The sequence below is a fragment of the Saccopteryx leptura genome, chromosome 11 (genome assembly GCF_036850995.1).
Source record: "Saccopteryx leptura isolate mSacLep1 chromosome 11, mSacLep1_pri_phased_curated, whole genome shotgun sequence".
In the NCBI taxonomy this organism is placed as follows: Eukaryota; Metazoa; Chordata; class Mammalia; order Chiroptera; family Emballonuridae; genus Saccopteryx; species Saccopteryx leptura.
The window spans coordinates 78,930,923-78,954,700 of NC_089513.1; the positions used below are offsets into that span (position 1 = coordinate 78,930,923).

Genomic DNA, 23,778 nt, shown 5'->3' on the forward strand with positions numbered 1-23,778 from the left:
GTGCGGGCCAGGGAGCAGGGCCACGCGGACAGACGGGAGCTGGGCCCCCAGTGCGGGCCAGGGAGCAGGGCCACGCGGACAGACAGGAGCCGGGCAGGACCCGCAGTGCAGGCCAGGGAGCAGGGCCACGCGGACAGACAGGAGCCGGGCAGGACCCGCAGTGCAGGCCAGGGAGCAGGGCCACGCGGACAGACGGGAGCTGGGCCCCCAGTGCGGGCCAGGGAGCAGGGCCACGGGGACAGACGGGAGCTGGGCCCCCAGTGCAGGCCAGGGAGCAGGGCCACGGGGACAGACGGGAGCTGGGCCCCCAGTGCAGGCCAGGGAGCAGGGCCACGCGGACAGACGGGAGCTGGGCCCCCAGTGCAGGCCAGGGAGCAGGGCCACGGGGACAGACGGGAGCTGGGCCCCCAGTGCGGGCCAGGGAGCAGGGCCACGTGGACAGACGGGAGCTGGGCCCCCAGTGCGGGCCAGGGGGCAGGGCCACGCGGACAGATGGGAGCTGCGCTGACCCGCCTCGGGCGCAGGACAGAAGCACCGCTGTGAATGCTCGGAGGTGTTGGAAATCCCAGGCCCTCCTTTGGAGGGGAGCACAGTCAGCGAGCCGCCATCGTCCTCTGTCCCCACGGTTCCCAGCCGCAGGGGCCAGCCGCACAGCGAGGAGTGGCCTGAGGCTCTGGTGTCCGACAGGGCCGGTCTAGAAGGCAGGGGCAGCGAATGGACTTCGCAGAGCCCGGAACAAACAGGCCTTTCGGTCGGCTCTCAATCAAGAGCAGCTCAGGCGCTCCGGGAGGAAGCCTGCTGTCCAGCCAAACAGTGGACACTGCGGAAAGCCCAGCCCCCAGCGTCTCGGGAGCAGTTAGAACTCGCTCAGGAATCTGCCAATTTGGATTTCGGAGAATGATTCCAAGCACAAAATGATAAAACTTGGGCAAAGTAAACGAAGCCGTTGCTTCAGAATGGAATTGCGTAATTCAGTTAGAGAATCTGGAAGTTAGGAATGGCTGGAGAGATGCTCTTTTTTTTTTGTTTTTTGTATTTTTTGAAGGAAAAAAATGATTTAAAGGCAATTCTATCCAAATGAAAATAACTCACAGCTAGAAATATATATGCTGAAGCATTTTATCTCCCCGGGGACCTGAAAATGGTGAAACATCCAAGTGGGAGTCTAGTGGCCGTTGGACCCGTGAATTCGCTTGAAACTCTGAAGTAATTGTTTGCTTTCTCCTGTGTACGTAGCCGTCAGATTTGGGGGGTTGTTTGTGTCAGTGGTTGGCCAAACACTGAAGAGGGGCGATGAGAGGAGACCTCTCTGCCTTGTCGCCGATCTCAGAGGAGAGCTCCCACCCGGCCACTGCGGGGACGTTAGCCGTAGGGGGTTTGGAGATGGTCTCCAGGTATTCATCCAGCGGAGGAAGCTCCCCTCTCCTCCCAGCTGGAGAGGTTCTGTCAAGAATGGGTGTTGGATTTCACCCAGGGCTTTTCTCCGTCTATCTGTGTGACCGTGAGGTCCTGCTCAGCATCCTGATGTGATGGATAACAGTAGCTGATGTGTGGAGGGGCCAGCCTGGCACACCGGGGATAAATCCCACGTGACTGCGGCGCGTCGTGGTTTGTCAACAGAGCTAGACTGCTCTGCGGCTTTCCCTGTTCTCTGTACCGGGTGTAACTGGAATTACACGGCGTTTTTCCTCTTTTGTCTGGCTTGTTTCCTGTAGCATAACGTCTTCAAGAGTTGTAGACGTTGTGTCGTGTTTCGGAATTTCATCCCTGTTTAAAGGCAAGGGCCAGTCCAGCTGCTGGAGGGTCTCTGTCTCGGACCACCGTGGGACGAGGACGTGGGCGCGTAGGGCGGGTCGGGAGCCTCCCAGGACAAGCAGAGGCGTCCCGGCTTCCCGCACGCAGCCGGGACCCACGCTGGAGGCAGCAGCACCGGTCCAGTCGACAGGCCTGGCCCTGTGGCTGGCAGCCTAGGTCAGCCTGGCTGGGGGCGTGGGCCGTCCAGCAGTCAGGGGAAGAACTGTCTTCAGACAAGAAGCCCTGTAGGATGGCAGTAAACAGCCGCCCAGCGAGTAGAAATCGTCGTTCGTGTCTGTTAGCCAGACCACATCTTCATCTAATCCTCAAAGCAAAGTCGGACTAGGGGGGAAATCTCTCTGAGGTCAGAACTCCAGTTGCAAGTATTAAAAATTCAGCTTTCACTTCGTTAAACAAAGTAAGAAAACTGTTCAGTACTGGCACCCCAGTGATGGTGGAGACAGACCCCCGCCACCCCGGTTCCTCCGTGTGGAGCGACCCCATCTCCCCCGTGGGGGTGTTAGGAAATGCAGTCATCCGGCTCAGTTCTGGAAACTGTATGCAGTTCTGAGCGCCGCACTTTTAAAGGACCGTTAGGATGGTGAGGGACTAGGAAACCGCGTTGTGCGAGGAGCAGTTGGAGGAAGTACGGAGATTTAGCCGAAAGAAGAGAAGATTAACTGGAACATCTGATGGAGGCCTCAGCTCTCCTGTTCTGGGAGAGACGTCCGCAGGCTCTGCTCTGGGGAGCCTCCCAGGACAAGGCCCCCGTGGGGACGTCCACAAAGACCATGGACAGGACCTGGCGGAAGTCAGAGCTGTCCCAGGAGACGTGGGCACAGTGGAGGTGGAGACCAGCCCCACACGGGGGCTCTCCTCACAGAGAGTGTCACCAGGGCTCACACCCTTCCCCCTGCCCTCCCCACCCACGGCCCTGCCTCTCCTCCCACGGGGGCTCTCCTCACAGAGAGTGTCACCAGGGCTCACACCCCTCCCCCTGCCTCTCCTCCCACGGGGGCTCTCCTCACAGAGAGTGTCACCAGGGCTCACACCCTTCCCCCTGCCCTCCCCACCCACGGTCCTGCCTCTCCTCCCACGGGGGCTCTCCTCACAGAGAGTGTCACCAGTGCTCACACCCTTCCCCCTGCCCTCCCCACCCACGGCCCTGCCTCTCCTCCCGTTCTCACTTCACACCTGACCCCTCTGGGGCACTTCCATGATCCCCGTGCTGTCTCAGGTTCATTGACACGTGGACGTCTGTCTCCCAGTGATTCGCAACCTACCCTTTCAACCTACGGTATCCTTTTTATAACAAACATTTTGTAACACGCCCTTCCCTATTCGGAACTGAAGCCCCTAGTTCAGATCAACTGCCTCTGCAGCACAAAAATCCGAAAAATGCCATACACTGTCCAGGCTATGAGAAAAAGAAAGCAATCTGTGATCAGGTGACGAGGCTGACAATACCTCCAGGTGTGAGCACCCCAGGAGACACAGTTGAGGCGACAGATTTGAAATGGGATGTCATCCTGGTGGTCAGACTGACAGACAGCTCAGAGACTAGGCCTGTGATGTCAGTGTCTTTTCCCTACATTTTTCAATTTTTAAATTACTGATTTTTAAAATAGATATAACGTAAGATTTGCCGTTCAGCCCCTTTTACGTGTTCGGTTCTGTGGCATTCAGTCCGTCTGCGTTGGTGTCCAACTGCCCCCCCCTTGCAGGTCCAGAGGTTTTCATCTCCCCCAACTCGTCATTCTCTTAAAAGCTGCACATCTCTTCGTCAAGGTCCAAACCAAACAAAGCACAGCCTTCCCTCCATTTCCCTGGTAGCTCTGACTGGGGAAAAACAGTGTGTACATAAAACATGGCAAAATATTTGGTCTTTTTGTGTGACCAAATTAGGTTTAAGCTCATGTAATTATAAACGGATTATCGGCCACGTGGATGTCCGGTGGGACGCTGGGCAGTACTTTGTTGCATTAGATAGCCCAAATAGAGCAGGCTGTCTGTGTCCCCGGCACCTGTCCACTGAGCCCAGAGAGCACCTCAGTCTCCACGACAACCAGGAACGATCCTATTTGTCCCCGAGACATGGCCACCACTGAGAGCAGACCTCCGGGGAGGCCGGACCCTTGCCCTCCGTTAGCGTCCCCGGGGCTTGGCACTGAGGCTCCCGGGCTCGTGATGTGAAGAGCGCAGCAGGGAGCACTCCCAGAGAGCCGCAGCGTCCGTGACTCAGCTCCCCTAGTCCTCGTCGTGGCATCCTGCCTGGTCATCGGGACGGGCTAAGAGGTGGGCAGCTGTGGGCTCGTTGCCTGCGGGTCACCAGGCCGGTGGGCAGCTGTGGGCTCGTTGCCTGCGGGTCACCAGGCCGTGTGGCTCTGCCTCTCCCAGCCCTGTTCTCTGTCTCCTCTCTGGCCTCCGCTTGTGCCTCCACCCGGGCTGGGGTGATGCCTTCTCTCCGTGCAGGGGTGTGGCTCCTCTGCCCAAGGGACCTTCACCTTCTCCTCCCAAAAGCCCCTCCTGTGCGTCCACGCCCAGCTTACACGTCCCCTCCTCAGGTCCCAGGCCTGGCCCAGAGCTGCTCAGCCTGTGTCTCTGTTTGTACCCTGTGGGGGTCTTGCATTGAACCGCACCGGTGCACTTGCCTGTGGGTTCTGCCGGACGGAGAGTCCCTGGCGTGGAAGGTGACCGCTCAGGCCCCAGAGTCCAGGACTACAGTTTGAGCCCGTGTGATTTGACCGTCCTTCACTCCTTCAAGCCCCCGATTTCTTCTCCTGTAAAACAGACGTCCTGTCGCACTCAGAAAGGGCTGACAGTTTGAAATGTCAGCCATCATCGTTGGCGCTGTGTCCACCCCGTCTCTCCCAGGAAGCAGAGTCGACACGTGGTGAGCAGCGGTTCTGAAGGGAGGAAGGACCGCAGATATTGTCAAATCCCGAGATGTTACTATGCAGTCACAAGAACACACGCTACAGGTGGCAGTGCCAGCCCATTTTGTCACGAATAAATTTAACTGTGGACAATAATCTTAAAATGAAAAGAGGTCTGTGTTTTCCTCTAACTTTCCTAGGTGCTAAGAAGCACTCATTCTGAAATGGTAATGTGACATCTGGGGACCTGGAAGGCCCAGCCCGCTGTGGAAGTCTGTGCTGGAAACTCCTGTGTTTGGGAATTGTTGGTCTGTGGGCTTCCCAGTGTGGTGGGCAGGGAGTATTAGCTTGCTGTCACCAATCTGGGGTGGTGATGACACAGCTGCCCCAGAATGTGAGGCTGGTCTCAGTGACTGTGGAGCAGGTGACCCTTGCTCTTCCCACCTGGTCTGATTCAGCGAGGTCTCCTGCTGTGTGTCCCGAGGGCTGTGTGCACCGTCAGCTACATCCGGAATGTTAGGGACCTTCATGGTTAAGACTGCTGAGTGTCCAAAGCCTGCTCTCGGGTCTCCACAGACCGGAGCTCTGGCTTCGCTGCTGCAGCTAGCCGGTGTCACTGTCCACTCTATGGCTGCCGCCACTCACACCACGAAGGCGCTCATCCGCAGTGGGCGCGGCCAGCAGAGAATTTTCGGTGTCCCTGCAGGGAGGGAGAGCCAGAGCCCGGCCTTTATTCAGGGAGGAGGCCGTGCGTTCCGCGGACGGGCAAGGACGTCCCTGCTTTAGGTGGCACCTCTGAGCACACAGCCCGAGTCTGCTAGACCCTCTGAAGATGCAACTGCATATGTCAGAGCAGGGTCCCTGCGGAGCTCAGACCAGTTCTGGCCTGGCCACGCCCCCTGCGCGACGGGGCGGGACAGCAGCTGGCCAGGACACGCCCCCTGCGCGACGGGGCGGGGCAGCAGCTGGCCAGGACACGCCCCCTGCGCGACGGGGCGGGGCAGCAGCTGGCCAGGACACGCCCCCTGCGCGACGGGGCGGGGCAGCAGCTGGCCAGGCCACGCCCTCTGGGCGCCGGGGCGGCAGAGGCGCAGCAGATGTGGCCTTTTCTTTAGATCCTGCGGGAGGAGTCTTGTCTCTGGCTCCCCGGACTGTTTCCCACCCGGTGTTTTCTTTCTCGCTCCTGCGGGCTGCTGGCATGAGCTTGCCTGTTCCCAAAAAAAGTGATTCAGGTGAGCCCTGAAACCACGTGGCAAAGAAAATCATTAGAGATAAGAGTGTGTTTTAGAAAAGTGATTAATTCAGGGTATTTGGATTTCTTTTTTTTTAATGAGAGAAGTGGAGGCAGACAGACAGACTCCCACTTATGCTGGGACCAGGATCCACCCGACAAAGCCCTCTAGGGCAGAGGCCATGGAGCCATTCTCAGTGCTGGGACCAACTTGCTCCAATAGAGGCTTGGCTGTGGGAGGAGAAGAGAGAGAGAAGCAAGAAGGGGAGGGTGGAGAAGCAGATAGGCGCTTCTCCTGTGAGCCCTGGCCAGAAATCAAATTCAGGACTTCCACATGCTGGGCGGACACTCTACCATTGAGCCAGACTTTTTTTCTTTTTTTCTTTTGAGAGCAGCAGGAAACCATTGACGATAAGTGATAAATGATAACATGACCAGAGTTTTACATTAGGGGAAAGTCACGTCCCAGCTCTGTGGGCAGTGACCCCGAGGAGGGTCCAGGCTGGGCGGCAGGTGGGAAGCACCAGGTGAGCCCATGAGAGACAGCAGGCTGCACCAGGTGGTGGAGGCCGAGAGCAGGACCCAGGTTTTGTTTTGGGGTTTGTTTTTTTTTACAGAGACAGAGAGTCAGAGTCAGGGATAGATAGGGACAGACAGACAGGAATGGAGAGAGATGAGAAGCATCAATCATTAGTTTTTCATTGCAACACCTTAGTTGTTCATTGATTGCTTTCTCATATGTGCCTTGACCGTGGGGCTACAGCAGACCGAGGAACCCCTTGCTCGAGCCAGCTATCTTGGGTCCAAGCTGGTGAGCTTTTGCTCAAACCAGATGAGCCCGCGCTCAAGCTGGCGACCTTGGGGTCTCGAACCTGGGTCCTCTGCATCCCAGTCTGACGCTCTATCCACTGTGCCACTGCCTGGTCAGGCCAGGACCCAGGTTTGATCTTTCAGAGTAGAACCAGCAGGTCTGGGTGAGAAGGGGGAGAGGAAAATGGACCAGACGGGAGGGCTGTTTGCCGGAGTTCAGAGAATATGACTTGAAGTGCCGTGCAGCAGGGACCCTCCCCAGCCGGGCCAGGGGCAGACCTGGGGGAGGGACCCCGCAGGTGGAAGCTAACACACAGCTGTGCCCCCCCACTGACCAGAAGGACAAAGAGAAGGCCAGGGAGGACAGAGGAGGACAGAGCAGAGGTCAGACTGTGTGCGGGTAGCCAGAGCGAGTCATCCCTGCAGCCAGTCACACACTCAGCTGAGCTTGAAGGCAACAAAAACCTCGAGAAAACACGTGGCTTTGACAAGCCGAGCCGTCCTGCTTCTTCTGCAGGTCACCGGTGGGGTCAGCGCGCCCTCGCCGGGGTCTGGTCAATGCGCGGTGGACACTGGCAGGGAAACAGCCTGGAAGGCCCGAGTGCACACAAGGAGAGCCGTGGCTCCCCCGGGCAGCGTGTCCAAGGCTGGACGCCAGGCGGGCTCCAGGGGACACGTCCTTCAGCCACAAGGTCCAGGACTCAGCGTCTCCGTTCGTTAAACTCCGTCATCATGCCTCGGCTCCCGTGCCTGTCTCTCTGACACACGCGTGTGTGCATGCACACACACACACACAACCAGAATCTCATGAAGTGTTATTGTGTAGCCTTCTGACCCAGAACCAGGAATCAGATAATCCTCTAGAAAAGTGCATCAGCCTTTGTTTACACAAAAACGGTATCTGAGCATACATTGTCTGAGGAGAGCTGCAGGCTGGCTGTCAGTTCAGCGAGACGGGAACACCGTGCATCAGGGGCCACAACGAAGGCGCCCCCACACAGCCAGAGCCGGTGAGGGCTGCGAATCCAGCCCGGTTCTTCCTGCTTGGAAAAGATGAGATGGGCCCTTTTTAAATATTAACTGCTTCCGTTTCCTCTGCTGAACATCTAAACCCTCTCAGCCCAATGCCATGTTACAGTCTGCCACCGATTTCTCTGTTAAAGCATCAAGTATTAATAACAGTTGCCAGAATTTCATCTTCAGTTAAACTAACTGCCCGTGTCTGGTCGGCCCTGGAGCCCGCTCCCACTAACACTGGTCTGGTCGGTGGGGACAGGATGAGGACGGGGTCACGCCTGATGCCGGACAGGGGAGCGCAGGCCGTCTCCTGGGGCTGTGTGATCTCACAGGGTCAGTGTCTCCATGCCTGTGGCTCCCTGTCTGAAAACGAAGGTGACGCCCACCTGGGATGAGGTACTCATGCAGAAGGCCACACGTGGGCTCTGTGCCTATGTACGTCGTCCACACCCTGTAAACGGCAGTGTGCTCCCTTCCGCTCCAGGTGGAGGGAAAGGGCGGACCCAGCGGCCCTGGGCGGTGAGCCCCGGAGCGGAGCGGAGCGGAGGGCTCGGGGTAGGGGTTGAGGGGAGTCACCACACTGCGGGGTTCAGAGCCTCCCTGGAACCCTGCCCAGGTTGAGCATTCCATGAAAACAATAGAAGACCGAGGAGGCAGGAAACCGACACCTTGACCGTTTGTCCAGAGGACAGGAAAACTGGAAGATTGAGTTTCCTGCTCCGGACGCAGAAGCACCAGGAAGGTCAGGAAAACAGCGTGTGCTCGGCCCGGCCGTGATCCTGACCGATGACGCACAGCAGCCCTGGAAATGAGAGTGTTAGGTTTTCATTCGATCTGTATTATCTGACAGGCTCTGGTCTGCCGACGGCCCTGGGTCAGGGTGGGGTGGGGGCAGCCAGGAGGAGCCCGTGGTCTGGTCACAGGCTCATGCTGACACTGCACTGGGCATCGCCCAGGTGTGGAGGGGACGTTGGAGCCTCGTGCTGTGTCTCGGCCACCTGTCCAGGCCTGTGGCCCAGGCCCGCACCAGCACGCCACGAGGCTGGGGAGCCTGGTTTCCCACAAGGGCCGGGTAGATAGCCCTTGTTCTAAAACGGAGAGTTCACTGGTCACGTCTTTGGGCCTGTTGGCCATGTGATGGCCGCGGACTCTCGAGGCTGAGAAGCAGGACAGGGGGGGCCAGGGAACCCCCGTGCCCGCCATCCATACATCCAGGAACACTGCCCTGGGCACCCGGCCCCTGTGCCGTTGTTCATGTCGGCGTCACTCGGAGTGGGACAGACAGGCAGACGGGCTGGTGGCTGGACGATGGAGTGGATCAGACAGACAGGCAGACGGGCTGGTGGCTGGACGATGGAGTGGATCAGACAGACAGGCAGACAGGATGGTGGCTGGACGATGGAGTGGATCAGTCAAACAGGCAGACAGGATGGTGGCTGGACGATGGAGTGGATCAGGCAGACAGGCAGACGGGATGGTGGCTGGATGATGGAGTGGATCAGACAGACAGGCAGACAGGATGGTGGCTGGACAATGGAGTGGATCAGACAGACAGGCAGACGGGATGGTGGCTGGACGATGGAGTGGATCAGTCAGACAGGCAGACGGGATGGTGGCTGGACGATGGAGTGGATCAGACAGACAGGCAGACAGGATGGTGGCTGGACGATGGAGTGGATCAAACAGGCAGACAGGATGGTGGCTGGACGATGGAGTGGATCAGTCAGACAGGCAGACAGGATGGTGGCTGGACGATGGAGTGGATCAAACAGGCAGACAGGATGGTGGCTGGACGATGGAGTGGATCAGTCAGACAGGCAGACGGGATGGTGGCTGGACGATGGAGTGGATCAGTCAGACAGGCAGACGGGCTGGTGGCTGGACGATGGAGTGGATCAGTCAGACAGGCAGACGGGATGGTGGCTGGATGATGGAGTGGATCAGTCAGGCAGACAGGCAGACGGGATGGTGGCTGGACGATGGAGTGGATCAGTCAGACAGGCAGACGGGCTGGTGGCTGGACGATGGAGTGGATCAGACAGACAGGCAGACGGGATGGTGGCTGGACGATGGAGTGGATCAGTCAGGCAGACAGGCAGACGGGATGGTGGCTGGACGATGGAGTGGATCAGTCAGACAGGCAGACGGGCTGGTGGCTGGACGATGGAGTGGATCAGACAGACAGGCAGATGGGCTGGTGGCTGGACGATGGAGTGGATCAGACAGACAGGCAGACGGGATGGTGGCTGGACGATGGAGTGGATCAGTCAGACAGGCAGACGGGATGGTGGCTGGACGATGGAGTGGATCAGTCAGACAGGCAGACGGGACAGTGGCTGGACGATGAAGAGACCGAGCGGACCTGGCCCAATGGCGTGACTGTGACGTCAGCAGAGTCTTCTGCTGACTGGGAGCAACGCAAGTGGGGTGTCGGGACAGGGAGCTTAGCAAGTGCACAAGGTCCTGCAGGGCCTGACGTTATTGCCCTTTATTTGATGACGTTGGCAACAGTTTATTTTGTTTTGTTTTGTTTTTAGCAAGAGAGAGGGACAGATAGGAAGGGAGAGAGATGAGAAGTGCCAGCTCGTAGTTGCAGCTCCTTAGTTGTTCATTGATTGCTTTCTCATATGTGTCTTGACTGGGGGGCTCCAGCCTAGCCAGTGACCTTGGGCTTCAAGCCAGTGACCTTGGGATCATGTTGACGATTCCATGTTTAAGCCAGAGACCCTGCGCTCAAGCCAGCGACCTCAGGGTTTGGAACCTGGGACCTCAGCATCTCAGGTCAGTGCTCTGTCCACTGTGCCACCACGGGTCAGGCTGGTCTTTTATTTTGTTTTGGTTTGTTTTGTTTTTTGTCACCAAGCAAGTGCAAGCCAGTGGTCTTTGAGGACCCAGCAGTAGCCCAGTGTTCTCACAGCATGAGTGCGCTGGTCTGGGTGCAGCGGCTCACGGCTCCATCGCTGTGGAGAAGGAGAGGGTGTGGAGAGCTGTGCTGGGCCGGGACACGGGAGGCGCTGGCGGCTGTGGCCGGTTCCGGCAGTGACGCCAGCGTGGAAACACGGCGTGGAGTCATGACATAATTGAAATGCCATGTGCAGAGGTGACAACCCTGGAAACCTCTGTGTTAGCAGTGAGGTCCGTCAGTGGTTGGTGATTGTAGTGTTTAGGCTCTCTTTGGTATTTCCTGTAGGTCTTGATACTTAGATATTTCTGCCCGTTACTGCTCAAGTGATGACGTAGGCGTAAAAAGGAAGAAAGGCTGTGTTCCCTAATGGGGGCCCAGCACGCACATCAGCCACCTGCTTCCTGCCCTAGCCTTCCTGCTGTCCACTGGCTACTCCGCTGACTGCCCCCTCTTCCTGTCCTGGGCCATTTGCCCTCTGGCTGCAGTCCCTTCCTTGCCCCTTGTCCCCTCAGACGCTGCTTCGTCCGGATCTCTGAGGCTCCGTCCCCGGCTCTCAGCGCCCCCATTCCCACTGCTCCTGGTCCACATGGTGCTCACCCAGGTGTGGCCCCAACAGCAGCCTGCGCTTGCGGCCCAGGGCTCCTGCCCTACCTGAGGAAGTCCATCCCGTTCCTCCTCAAAGTCTTTGTTCTGCCCGGAGCCCTCGGAGTCTCGGTAACAAGCCCCGAAAGTCCACGCCGGTGGCTGAAACAGGGAGCGGGTTCCGTGGGAGGCAGCTGAGAACTCTGCGAGTTAGTGGAAGGCTGACGAGGTAGGGTTTGAAGATGTGGCCAAAACCCTACGGGGGACACTGCTCCCACGTGGCTGGACAAGAGGGCTCTGCGGCTGGCACCCAGGTCCCGGACGTGGAGCTCCGCCAGTGACGCCCGGGCCACAGGAGACTCTCCTCCACCTGCTGCCCACACCACAGCCCCAGCGCAGACCTGGGCGGACCCACCTGCTCGAGGCTCCTGCCCACCCACCAGCCGCAGATGGGGACCAGCAAAGAGAGTCTCGCTTGTGCTGTGACTCACAGGCTCTACCTGCTGCCACAGCTCACACGGGGTCGTCACTCAAACCAGTTCCAGGCAGGGACAAAAAACGACCATGTGGCCCATCCCCGATTTATGAGAGCTAGTCTTATTAAACTTTCTACAACTTCCTCAAATCCTCGGAGCTGTTCCTTCCAGCGGCTCACCCAGCAAGAATTCTGGAACCTAATTCGATGTACAGTTAAAGCCCTAGGGGTCACAGATTCATACACAAAGATAATTCATAACAGTATGATTTAGAATAGCAAAAAGAAAAAAAAAGAGTGAGCCTAAATTTCCAACAATAATGGGATAGTTACATGAATTATGAAATATTTATAGAACTAAGTATATGCAGTCATTAACATTTGTGGGGTTTTTTAAAAACAACTTACAGCACACAGAAACTAGAACTGGAAAGAACTTTACAGTATCTGTAGATAAGCCCCCAATCCTGCTCATATACGGACACATTCTATAATAAAATATCAGTGAATAGAGGAAGACACACATTGGAAGGAAGCACTCCAAATGTTAACAGGTGGGTGCGGTCACGAGGATTACTTTTTTCTTCATGCTTTTCTGTAGTTCTCGCGTTGAGCTGGAAAGTTAGTAATACTGAAGGGAGACCCGCGGAGGGCAGACCTCCAGTGCCACCACCGTTGTCACCCTTTGTCATGTTCTCAGAAAGAACGGTTTTCCCCAAACCTGCTCCGGCTCAGCACTCTGCCTTCGTGCCCTTCCCTCCAGGCGTTGAAAGAACTGACTCTGTTCTTCCCTCACCACCCACTTGCTCCCACTGACCTGTTCTCCATCTATAAGCTTTTCCCCAGCTGGCTCCGCCCACCCAGCAAGCTCCGCCCACCCGGCCCCGCTCCTCCGACGCAGCGAGCTCCAGCCCACTCCACCCACCCAGCAAGCTCCGCCCACCCGGCCCCGCTCCTCCCACTCAGCGAGCTCCAGCCCACTCCACCCACCCAGAAAGCTCCAGCAAGCTCCGCCCACCCAGCCCTGCTCCTCCCACTCCGCCCACCCAGGAAGCTCCGCCCACCCGGCCCTACCTGAGCGCCGCCCCCCACCCCACCCCTTAGCCCAGAGAGCCCTGAAGTAGCCGCCTGCGCGTTCGTCACTGTGAGGACCCCTTCTCCGTCTCTACCTTTGCAGCTTTGGTGGCTGCAGCCAACAGGATGGACTGTTTCATCATCATCTGCGGCTCACTGTGCAGCACAAGTTAGTCGATGGCCTTGCCTTTCTCTAGTTTCTCCAAAATAAAAAGGTGTGTGCTGACGTCACCACCTTCCCTGACTTGGCTTCCTGTTCACCCTGCAGCCGAGTCCTTCTTCCTCCTGTGTCCCCACGGTTCCGACCCTCAGGGCCTGCTCCTTCCTCGGCTCAGCACTGGCCTGTCCACACAGTGGGGGCAGCGTCCCGTGGACGGAAGTGTGGAGCGCGGCAGCACCGGTGCCCTCCCCGGAGGCCCCGGCAGGACCAGCTCTGCTGGGACAGGCCCCAGTTAGTTCTCCAGCCCCCGATGGGCCTGGGAGCGCAGGACACCTTCCTGCCGTCCTGCTCCCGAGCTCTCCAGCCTTCACCTCCACCAGCCGGACGTCGTTGAAAATCTCACCTTTGGGCCCGTGCCTCCGAGGTAGACTGCTTCTCTGTCCTCTCCGCGGGGTGTGGCCTCACTGGGCTGCCCGTCTGGCTCTCGGTCTCATCTCACGTGCTCTCCCTTGGATCGCCATCAACGTTATGGTCTCTGACCTTCAAACCAGCCCGGGACCCCAAAGATCTGGGCCCACATTCTGTGTATGGGGTTCCTACCAGGCTAGGAGCTGAGCTCAGACCACCCAAGTGCACCATCCTTTCATCCGTGCCAACGTGAGGTGCCAGCCAGCAGGCCGTGACCCGTGGTGACCCAGCTCTGCAGAGCACAGTGCTCTGTAACCGCTCTTGGTCCTTGTCGGGCTCATCTGCCCTCGTGACTTCGTGTTTACGTTAGCCCTGGCCTCTGTCTTCTAGGCCCACGACTGATGCTGTCTATAGTGCATCGCTTGGGTTTCCTGCTCTCAGACAGGTTTACTATTGATTTGCTCCATCACCTAGCAGGCGTGCATCAAACACCTACCAGTGGGCGCTGCTGATGGTCAGTGAGAGGGCAGTCAGGGAGGTGGGCAGAATGAAGGGCGGTGCTGGTTCAGGGGCTTCTGTGGCCACTGACAGGGGTCCTGATTCAGACTGGCGTAAGCAAGATGGAATGTGCCTCCTCACTGACCTGCAGGTCTCCGCCTAGATCTGGTTTCCTTCAGGTATGGCTGGGTTTGTGAGTCTTAAACGCCACCCATGGGACCCGGCTTGTCTTCATCCCTCAGCCCTGCCTGGATCGGCTGTGTGGCGGCTTCATTCTCGAGCTCTCCCTCCTCGTGGGGGCAGGACAGGTTGTCAGCAGTGCCTGGCCCGCCTCCTCCAAGGTCCCGGCCCCGCAGAAGAGACGCTGTTCTCACAGCAGCCCCAGCAGGTGCTCCACTCCGCTCGTGGTCTCTCACGGGCCTGTGTTCTTCCCTGAACAGATAGATGACTTTGCCAGGGAGTTGGGCGCTGCGACTGGTCTCGCCAGAGTCACGTGTCTTCTCCTTGTGGTTGGGTGTGGAGTCCGCTGTACTCAGGCACTTAAATCGAAAGCCAGGGACACAATGGTTCCCCTCAGGAAAGGCAAATGGATGTGGGATGGCTTAAAAAATTTGTTTAACTGTCAGTTACAGCTGTGATGTTAATGAGAAGCCTGTAGGATAGTTACAAGTAGGGAGGAGTCCGGCAGAGGGAGGGTCGGCTGCAGGAGCGATAGAGAAGGAATCCCCACCCCTTCTCCCCTTCACACTTCCCTGAGTGACTGTTCTGAAGTGTATAGATTGTCCTAGAAGTGGACCCTGCCCATGGGGAGCTCACAAAGTAGTGAAGAAGAGAGAACGGGCAGTGTACCCACATTTACTGAGAATCTTCCTTTTAAAAGAGAGGTGTGTGCCCAGAGACAGATCCTGGCTTCTGTAGTCACTCTACAGCACAGACGTGAAGGCTGGGGGGGGGGGGGACAGTCTCGTCGGGAAGTGGAGTTGGAAGACTGCACAGACGCACGCAAAACAGCAGCGCTGGACCACATTCTGACACCATGCAGGAAAAGAAACTCAAATGGAGTCAAGACTTAGATGTAAGACCTGAAACCATAAAACTCCCGGAAGAAAACATAGGCAGTCAACTCTCTGACATCAGTCTGAGAACATCTTGAATATGTCTCTCCTTGAGCAATGGAAGCAAAAGAAAAAATAAAGGGGACGACATCAAACTAAAAAGGGTTTTGCAACAGCAAAGGAAATCATCAACAAAATGATAAGACAACTGACTGAATGGGGGAAGATATTCACCAATAATACATCTGATAAGGGGGTTAATATCCAAAATTTATAAGGAAGTCATACAACATAACACACCTCCCCCCAAAAAAACCATCTGATTAAAAATGGGCAGAGGACCTGAATAGACATTTCTCCAAAGAGGACAGACAGACATCCAGCAGACATGAAAAGATGCTCAACCTCACTACTCATCAGGGAAATGTAAATTAGAACCACAGTGAGAAATCACCTCACACCTGTCAGAATGGCTCTCATCAGTAAATACACAGATGACAGGTGCGGGTGGGGGTGCAGAGAACAGGGACCCTCATTCCCTGTGGACTGGATTATGAACTGGTGTAGCCACTGTGGAAACACAGTATGAAGGTCCCTCAAAAAACTAAAAATGAAACTACATGATGACCCAGCAATTCCACATCTGGTCATTGAGCCAAGGAAATCCAAAACACTAATTTGAAAAAGATACATGCACCCCCATGTTCACTGAAACATTATTTACAATAGCCAAGCTATGGAAGCAACCTAGGTTTTTATCCATAGACGACTGGATCAACAAGCAGGGGTCCCTATGTACATACAATGGAATATTACTTGGCCATGAAGAAGAAGGAAAGGTGTAGAGAAGAACAACACAGCTGTGCAGGGAGTGCTGGCCGGGCAGCAGGCACTGTGCTGACCCGCCCCACAGCAGAGGGCAGGCTGGCCAGGCACAGACGGGTGCACGGGAGAGGCCACAGCACAGACCCGCCGGGCTCCGGAGGGCGAGGTCAGTAGCATCCTGCACCTGACAAGGAATAATTCAGCACTTGTTTAGATGAGTATTCTGTATTTTAATTTGCCCTTCAACCTTTTTTCTTTTTTTGTTTTTTTAAGGTGTTGTGTAACGGACCGGGAACATGTGTTCCTATCTGTGCATCGGCCCTCCTCCTGGGGATCCTGGGCATAAAGAAGGTGACCATTGTCTACGTGGAGAGCGTCTGCCGGGTGGAACACCTGTCCCTGTCGGGGAGGATTCTCCACCCCCTCTCCGATTACTTCCTGGTCCAGTGGCCGGCTCTGAAGAAGAAATACCCCAAGTCTGTGTACCTCGGGCGTCTCGTGTGACGAAAGATGGCGGACTCCTGTATCATTCTGCCGTCTCTGGTGTTAGTAGTGTCCACGCTCAGCGGGGAGAAGGCGGGGAGGTGCATTCATTGTAAACCCTTCTGAAAACTCCCGAGAATCGTTGCTGCCCCGGAGGGGGAAGTGTGTGAACAGCCCAGTGAATAACTGAGGTGGCTGTTATCAAACAACCGTTCTGTAACGACGCTGTTAGGTATGATATCTACACCTCTTTTCTACATCTGAGTATGGATCACGGCCTGCAAGTTACCTTGCAGTAATTATTTTTTTTCTAGAACTGAATATCAAATCAGTGTACTTAGTAAAACTCTCTGTTCCACAGCTTTAAAAAAAACAAAACAAAACAAAAAACACTAAACAGTATTCTGCGTTGTAAGAAAGGAAAGAAAAGGAGAGGTATTGCTGCGTCTCTGTTCCAACAGAGCAGGCTTTATTTCCTGCGTGGCAGCCGCGAGTCCCCGGGGAGCCCTTCCAGCATAAAGGAAGCAGTTATGTGAAGCCTGCTTCCTGGCCGCGCACACCCCACCGGCTTCCAGGACCTTGAGCATAAACCAGTATCTTCTTTTTTTTAATTTTGTCCTTCAGTTTTGCTTTGTGGGTACTTGGCCTCAATCCCGAGTATCTTTTGAAATCTCTTGTTTAATTGCTAAGTTAAAAGACGACCATTGCCATAGTCATAAAAAAACACGGTTCTTGTTTACCAGGAATCCAGGCTCTCCAAACATTTTTCAAGGCTGTTTCGGTCAACTCAGAATGTCTCTGCCCCTTTGAGGCGGGGAGGCTCGGAAGGGTGTCTGCTTACAAAACGTTTTGTGCGCCTGGTTATTGGACGCCAGGTATTCCCCTGAGAACTTCTCAGGTACTGACTCATTTCATCCCGGAAACTGCGTGTTGAGGCAGGGACGCACACTAGTGAGCGGGTCCTGCTTGAGCACCTGTGCTCCTAACTAGGATGCCCCTGTCGCACCTGGAGCGGAACCTGGCCAGGTGCCTCCTCGGGAAACGGCAAGTCCGTCCCCTCCCTCTAAGCCCCGCTCCTGAACCAAGGCAACACACAACGAACAAGAAGGCCTTTCATAGTAGTTGAGGCTTTTAGTTTTTCCTCTTAAAATCTGTTTTGGAGCCCTGCCAGTTGGTTCAGCGGTTGAGCGTCATCATGGCGAGTGGAAGTCCTGGGTTCAATTCCCAACCAGGGCACACAGGAGAAGCGCCCATCTGCTTCTCCACCTCTCCCCCTCTCCTTCCTCTCTGTCTCTCTCTTCCCCTCCCACAGCCGGGGCTCCATTGGAGCAAAGTTGGCCCGGGCGCTGAGGATGGCTCCATGGCCTCTGCCTCAGGTGCTAGAATGGCTCTGGTTGCAGTGGAGCAACTGCCCAGATGGACAGAGCATCACCCCCCGGTGGGCATGCTGGGTGGATCCTGGTTGGGTGCATGCGGGAGTCTGTCTGCCTCCCTGCTTCTCACTTCAGAAAAGTACAAAAAAATAAATCTGTTTTGTTAATGTGACATAAACCTCACAAAGAAATGCTAAGAAATTACTGAAGAGATGGACTTTTAGTAGAAAGAGCCCCAATCACCCAACACGATGTAGAATTAAAATGCCCCGAGTGACCCACCCAGCCTTCTTTGTTCATCTTTTAAAACTCTGCTCATCTGAATTAAGTCAGCTCCTCTGTCCGCAGGACCCCGCCTGGGTCTTTGGCCAGAGACGCTCTGAACTGTCTGGCCTGAGCGGCCGGAGGGCAGCCCAGGGGCAGGCCCCCGTGCCTGGACTGCTCACATCTCGGGCCCGGGCTCTGTTTCCACTGGCCAGTCCGGAGTCTGAACCGAGTGAAACCAGCCTCTCGCTCTCTGCAGGGACGGGGACACTTGACGGACAGCCACACGTGCACTGTGTTCACCTTCGGGTGCTCGCTGCTCTGTGCTTTGCTCCGAGGGGGCCCCAGGTGAGTGGTCGGTCATGACATTGACCGTCTGCTCCGGGGCAGCTCCCCGGCCCCCACGGGCCAGAGCCCACCGTGCTCAGGCCACAAGAGCTGCAGAAAAGACACCGTGGTTTTTTCCAGAAGCATATGTCCCAGATGTTCTGCAGAGCCGTGACCGAGAGAGCGGCACGCCTGGAGCGTGGGAGAGAGCCCGGGAGTTAGATCACTGTGTGGGGAGACCCCTCTGGGTTCGGCCGCGGTGCTGAGACACGTTTTCACGCCTTTGCCTTCGCACCCGGCCTCAGATTGTTTGGTAAACAGTACACGTTCTGCTGTGTGTTGTTGCCATGGCTCATTGGAGTCCCCGGTGTCACTCCAGCAGAGGGGGCACGGTGTCTGCGCTGTGCCTGTCTGTCACACTGAGAGAGGTCTCTAGTCTCGGTGCAAACTGAGGGAAGACCAAGAGCTAGCTTGTCCCTTCCCATTCCTCTCGAACCTCTCTGGGACACAGCTCTTACTGGAAGAGCCTGCTCGTAAAACAATTAATTGCATCAGTCTGGAAACGGGAGGCAGGGAAACCACACATCCTGCCCGCGCCTACTTCCCCGGAAGATCTTTATCTGCCACTCAGCTGTCCTCCAGGGCCTGGGCAGCCGGCCAGCTCGGAGAGTCCTCAGTGCTCCCCATCGGACACCGGAGCCGTCCCAGGAAGCCGTGCCGGGAGCCGTCCCAGGAAGCCGTGCCGGGATCCAGGACTCGTGTGAGCCACGTCCACGCGAGGAAAGCTGTGTGGCTTCGCCGTGGAGGGTAGCGGTCCTGTCCCGGGCAGAGCTGAACCCTGCTTCCCTGCACACAGCAACTGAAACACGTTGTTTAGCTTCCAGACCGAGGTTAAAAGTGGGAAACGTACCCCCCCTCCAACTGCGGCTTCTTAGGTTGAATCACTGGTTTCTTTGCTGTTCTTTTAAATTTGTTACTTGCATAGAAATTAAATGTAACAGGGTGATATGGATCAATAAGAGGACCTAGGTGTCAAGTGAACATCTCTATAGCATCTGAACGGTTGACTGCGTTGTGTGCCCGTCACCCAGAGTCAGATCATTTTCCGTCACCGTATATTTGTCCCTCTTGACTCCCCTCCCCACCCCCACCCCCGGTAACCACTTCACTTTTGTTATGTCCACAAGTCTCAGTTTTATGTCCCACCTAAGTGTGAAGTCATACAGTTCTTAGCTTTTTCTGGTTTACTTATTTCACTCAGTATAATGTTCTCAGGGTCCATCATGTTGTTGTAAATGGCCATACGTCATCATTCCTTATGGCTGAGTAGTAGTATTCCATTGTATCTATGACCGCATCTTCTTTATCCAATCCTCTACTGAGAGACACTTTGGTTGTTTCCCTGTCTTGGCCACTGTGAATAATGCTGCGATGAACATGGGGCTGCATGTGTCTTTGCATAGCAATGTTGTCAAGTTTTTCGGGTAGATACCCAGTAGGGGGATTGCTGGGTCATATGATAGTTCTAGTCTTAATTTTTTGAGGAACTGTCATACTTTCTTCCATAATAGCTGCACTGGTTAACAGTTCCACCAGCAGTGAATGAGGGTTCCTTTTTCTTTTTTTCTTTCTTTTTTTTTTTTTTTGTATTTTTCTGAAGCTGGAAACAGGGAGGCAGTCAGACAGACTCCTGCATGCGCCCGACCAGCACCCACCCGGCACGCCCACCAGGGGCGATGCTCTGCCCATCCGCGTCTGGGAACAGCGCGATGGCCTCCTCTCCTCTGGGCCCTCGTCGGCCAGGGGTCTGGGTCTTCCTTTTCTCTTGCTAGGCAGGACGGGCTCCCGTTTCGCAGGCACAGACCCAGGCCGGCTCCCCTGGTTCTCCGCTCAGGGTCCTGCAAGGCTGGGACCCAGGCGGCGGCCAGGCTGGGCTCGGTCACGTGTCACGCGCAGACCCTCAGTTCCCGGCAGTGCTGGGACTGCGGGGCCTGCTTCCTTAAGGGCAGCAGCAGAGTCTGTACCACTGCGGTCTCTGCCAGGGACTCACACTGCGGTGGCGGCAGGCACACCTGGGAAAAGCCTCCCTGTTCATTAACTCAGTGTCGGCTGATTAGGGACCATAGTTGCATCTGTAAAATCCCTTTGGCCCGTGAATCAGGGGAGTGATGTCCCCTGTCTGCCTGCGTGATAGTCACAAGGGCACCCATACTCGAGGAGGGGAAACTGTACGGGTGTGTACGCCACGGGGGAGGGGCGTTGTCTGAGAACTCGGCCAACCACAGTATGCAGGGGTGTGGACTCTGTTGGAGGGAAGATTGTTTTTTTGTTTGTTTGTTTGTTTGGGGTTTTTTTTTAACTTTTTTTTTTTTGTTTTTTTTTTATGGTATTTTTCTGAAGCTGGAAACGGGGAGAAACAGTCAGACAGACTCCCGCATGCGCCCGACCGGGATCCACCCGGCATGCCCACCAGGGGCAATGCTCTGCCCACCAGGGGGCGATGCTCTGCCCCTCCGGGGCGTCGCTCTGTCGCGACCAGAGCCACTCTAGCGCCTGGGGCAGAGGCCAAGGAGCCATCCCCGGCGCCCGGGCCATCCTTGCTCCAATGGAGCCTTGGCTGCAGGAGGAGAAGAGAGAGACAGAGAGGAAGGAGGGGGAGGTGGAGAAGCAAATGGGCGCTTCTCCTATGTGCCCTGGCCGGGAATCGAACCCAGGTCCCCCGCACGCCAGGCCAACGCTCTACCGCTGAGCCAACCGGCCAGGGCCTCCTCTTCGCTCTTAACCACATGCAGATGAATAAGCAAACGGCCGGACTGGAGGCCTGACCTCTTCTCCTTTCCTGTGTAATGGAGGCTTTTCCATCCTCAGACACTTCAGCCTTTAAACAGAAGTCACGTGACCCGCGTATGACGGTCCGCGGCAGGAATGCGGGCGAGGAGATAGCCACTGAGCAGAGACCTAACAGCCACGACAGCCACCCAGAGTGAGGACCGTGTTTCTGGCGAAGAAACGGGAAATCTTTTTTTTCCCGTCTGGCTTGGAATTCTCCCCCCCCACCACCACCACCACCACTCCAGTCTATTTAGGAGAATGATTTGAAAGTCAATGGCTAGAAAGAGAACTCTTTCAACGTTTTCAGCCGATGGAAGTACGGGACTCGGGGCCACCCTCCCCGTCCCCGGGTCCTCCTGTGGCTCGTCAAAGCCCAGAATGTGCACACGGGGGCCAGTCCTGGGACCCACCCCCCTACCCCCCCACCCCCCACACCCCAGCAGCAGGAGGGATGGAGAGTCCAGAATGACTGTCTTCCCTCTCAAAAAGAAAGAAGGAAAAGAAGTTTCATTCTTCAAAGAAAAGGGAAGGAAACGGGACTTTTATGGAAATACCATCTACGGAGTTGGCAGGAATTCAGCAGGAATTTAAAAGAAGCTCAAATGTCCCCTTCTTCAGTTCCAGCCTCTGGCAGCCAAACGAAAGAAGGTTCCATTTTCAAGCTGATTTGGCCCTGAGTGCTCTGGACCCGTGAGGAGCGTGCCAGGCCTCCTAGCCACCCCCGCTGGGGTCCCTGAACGCCCCCCCATCCCCCCCACCCCTGTCAAACAGCCGGGTTTAAACGGCCAGACGCACTCAGAGCTTTAAGAAGTCCATCAAAAGCTTAAAGGAAAAAAGCATTGAGGCTGGAGTGGGAAAGGTCTGAGGTTCGATTCCGAGGGCACCACCAGGCGCAGAAGGGGTGGGGTGTGTGTACGGGTGAGTCAGGACAGCCGTGGGGGTCACCGGGGCAGGGGGGCGGGCTGAGGACGGTGGGTGCACAGGGCATCTCATACCACCCTCGCCTTCTCACCCCCTCTTCCGTCGCGTGTGTGTGAGCATTTCCACAATGAGAAGTGTTCACACCAGAGGGCGTGGAAGAAGTCTCCAGGTGCTCAACGGGCCAAGGCTGAGCGGATTGTCCATAAAATGAAACGAACTAGGTTTTCCAATGAGAGCAGGGAAGGAAGGACATTTCAAAGTCCCTTTCACGTCACGTGTCACTCACGACAAGAAGTTCAGTCGGCACGCCTGGTTCCGGGACCAGATTTTTCCAACTTCACACCCTCGATCCTGACCCTGCAACGCCCTGGCGCCCCGTGAGAATGTCACCTTCATCCGCGGCAGGGCTGTGTGCCTCGCTCGGCAAATATTTGAGGTGTCCGGCGTCACCCTGACAAGAGCGTCCAGGGCACTGGCTCCCCGAAGGCGCCGTTGTCTCCAAGGAGACGCTGCCCGCCCTCCCGGGGGACTGCGATAGCGCGGGTCACCTCCAGGCCGTGAACGTGGAAGGTGCTGGGCTGTCCTCCGCCCAGGCTCTGTGGCCTGGAGCGGGCAGGCCCGGGCTCAGCCACCGTGACTGTGCTCCATCACGCTGACCTTGGCGTCTCCGGCTTCCGTCTGCTCGCCACACGACACAGAGGGGTGTGGACGAGACCCTCCTCGACGTCCGTGCGGCCGTGGACCTGCCCACAGCAGCCGTGACAGCCCTTCTGTCGCCCAGAGTGCTGGTGGCATGGCAGGCGACCCTCTGTGAGACCCTCCGCTGGACACTTCCCTCCTGTGGGGCACAAGCTGCCACCCCATGCTCCCTTCTCTCGGCCAAAGTCTGCTGCCTGGACCCAGAACTCCCCGCCTCATGGCCCAGCCGTGCTCCGGGGCTGGCCTGGGCTGCGCCCCCTCCCAAGAAGGGCGCCGTGAGGAGGGCGGTGGGGATGGACCCTCAGCACGGGCTCCTCGGTGCGCAGGAACCAGGCAGAAGGGGCAGGGAGCCGGCCATGCGCTGGGTCTACCTCCGTTCCTGCCTGGCGTCCCGTCGGCGTCTGGTGGGCCTGGGCAGGTGGGGACCGTCCTTACTACCACGTCTGTCTTACAGAGAGTGACCCTGACACACAGGAAGCTTACGGTTCACCCCGAGTCTCAGTGGCCCATGGCAGAGCCTGGCACACACGCAGGGAAACCCCAGAACCGCGGACGACCCCCAGGTTCCCGGGACACGGGGGCCCCCAAGCTCCCTCCCCCCACTCGAGTGGCTCCTCTGCTTCCCATGAGTCACGGTGCCAAGGGGGGACATGGCACAGTGCAGGGGCGTCCCCAGGGGAAGCTGATTCAACAGAGAAGTATTTGATGCGAGGCTCTGACAGTTAATCCCAGGATTTCACTCTTTGTTCCGAACCTCTGACCAGCAGCTGCCAGCCCGGCCACGGAGCATCAGGGCAGAGCCTCCGTGGGTTTAACCCTGTCCATGGGCTGGGCCGCCCAGGAGCGTCAGGACAGAGCCCCCGTGGGTTTAACCCTGTCCACGGGCTGGGCCAGGAGCGTCAGGACAGAGCCTCCGTGGGTTTAACCCTGTCCACGGGCTGGGCCAGGAGCGTCAGGACAGAGCCCCCGTGGGTTTAACCCTGTCCACAGGCTGGGCCGCCCAGGAGCGTCAGGACAGAGCCCCCGTGGGTTTAACCCTGTCCACAGGCTGGGCCGCCCAGGAGCGTCAGGACAGAGCCTCCGTGGGTTTAACCCTGTCCATGGGCTGGGCCGCCCAGGAGCATCAGGACAGAGCCTCCGTGGGTTTAACCCTGTCCACGGGCTGGGCC

At 56.8% G+C, this 23,778-nt stretch overlaps 1 protein-coding gene across 1 annotated transcript in view; it reads left to right on the top strand.

Annotated features, from left to right (window-relative positions):
• ALG14 (ALG14 UDP-N-acetylglucosaminyltransferase subunit) overlaps nucleotides 1-19,126 on the top strand; it is a 49,515-nt gene extending 30,389 nt beyond the window's left edge. The window contains exon 4 of the mRNA XM_066353328.1: nucleotides 15,984-19,126. Within this exon, the coding sequence (XP_066209425.1) occupies nucleotides 15,984-16,214 (231 nt within the window). The 3' untranslated portion in view covers nucleotides 16,215-19,126. The remainder of the gene's footprint in view (nucleotides 1-15,983) is intronic.
• The last annotated feature ends 4,652 nt before the right edge of the window (nucleotides 19,127-23,778 follow it).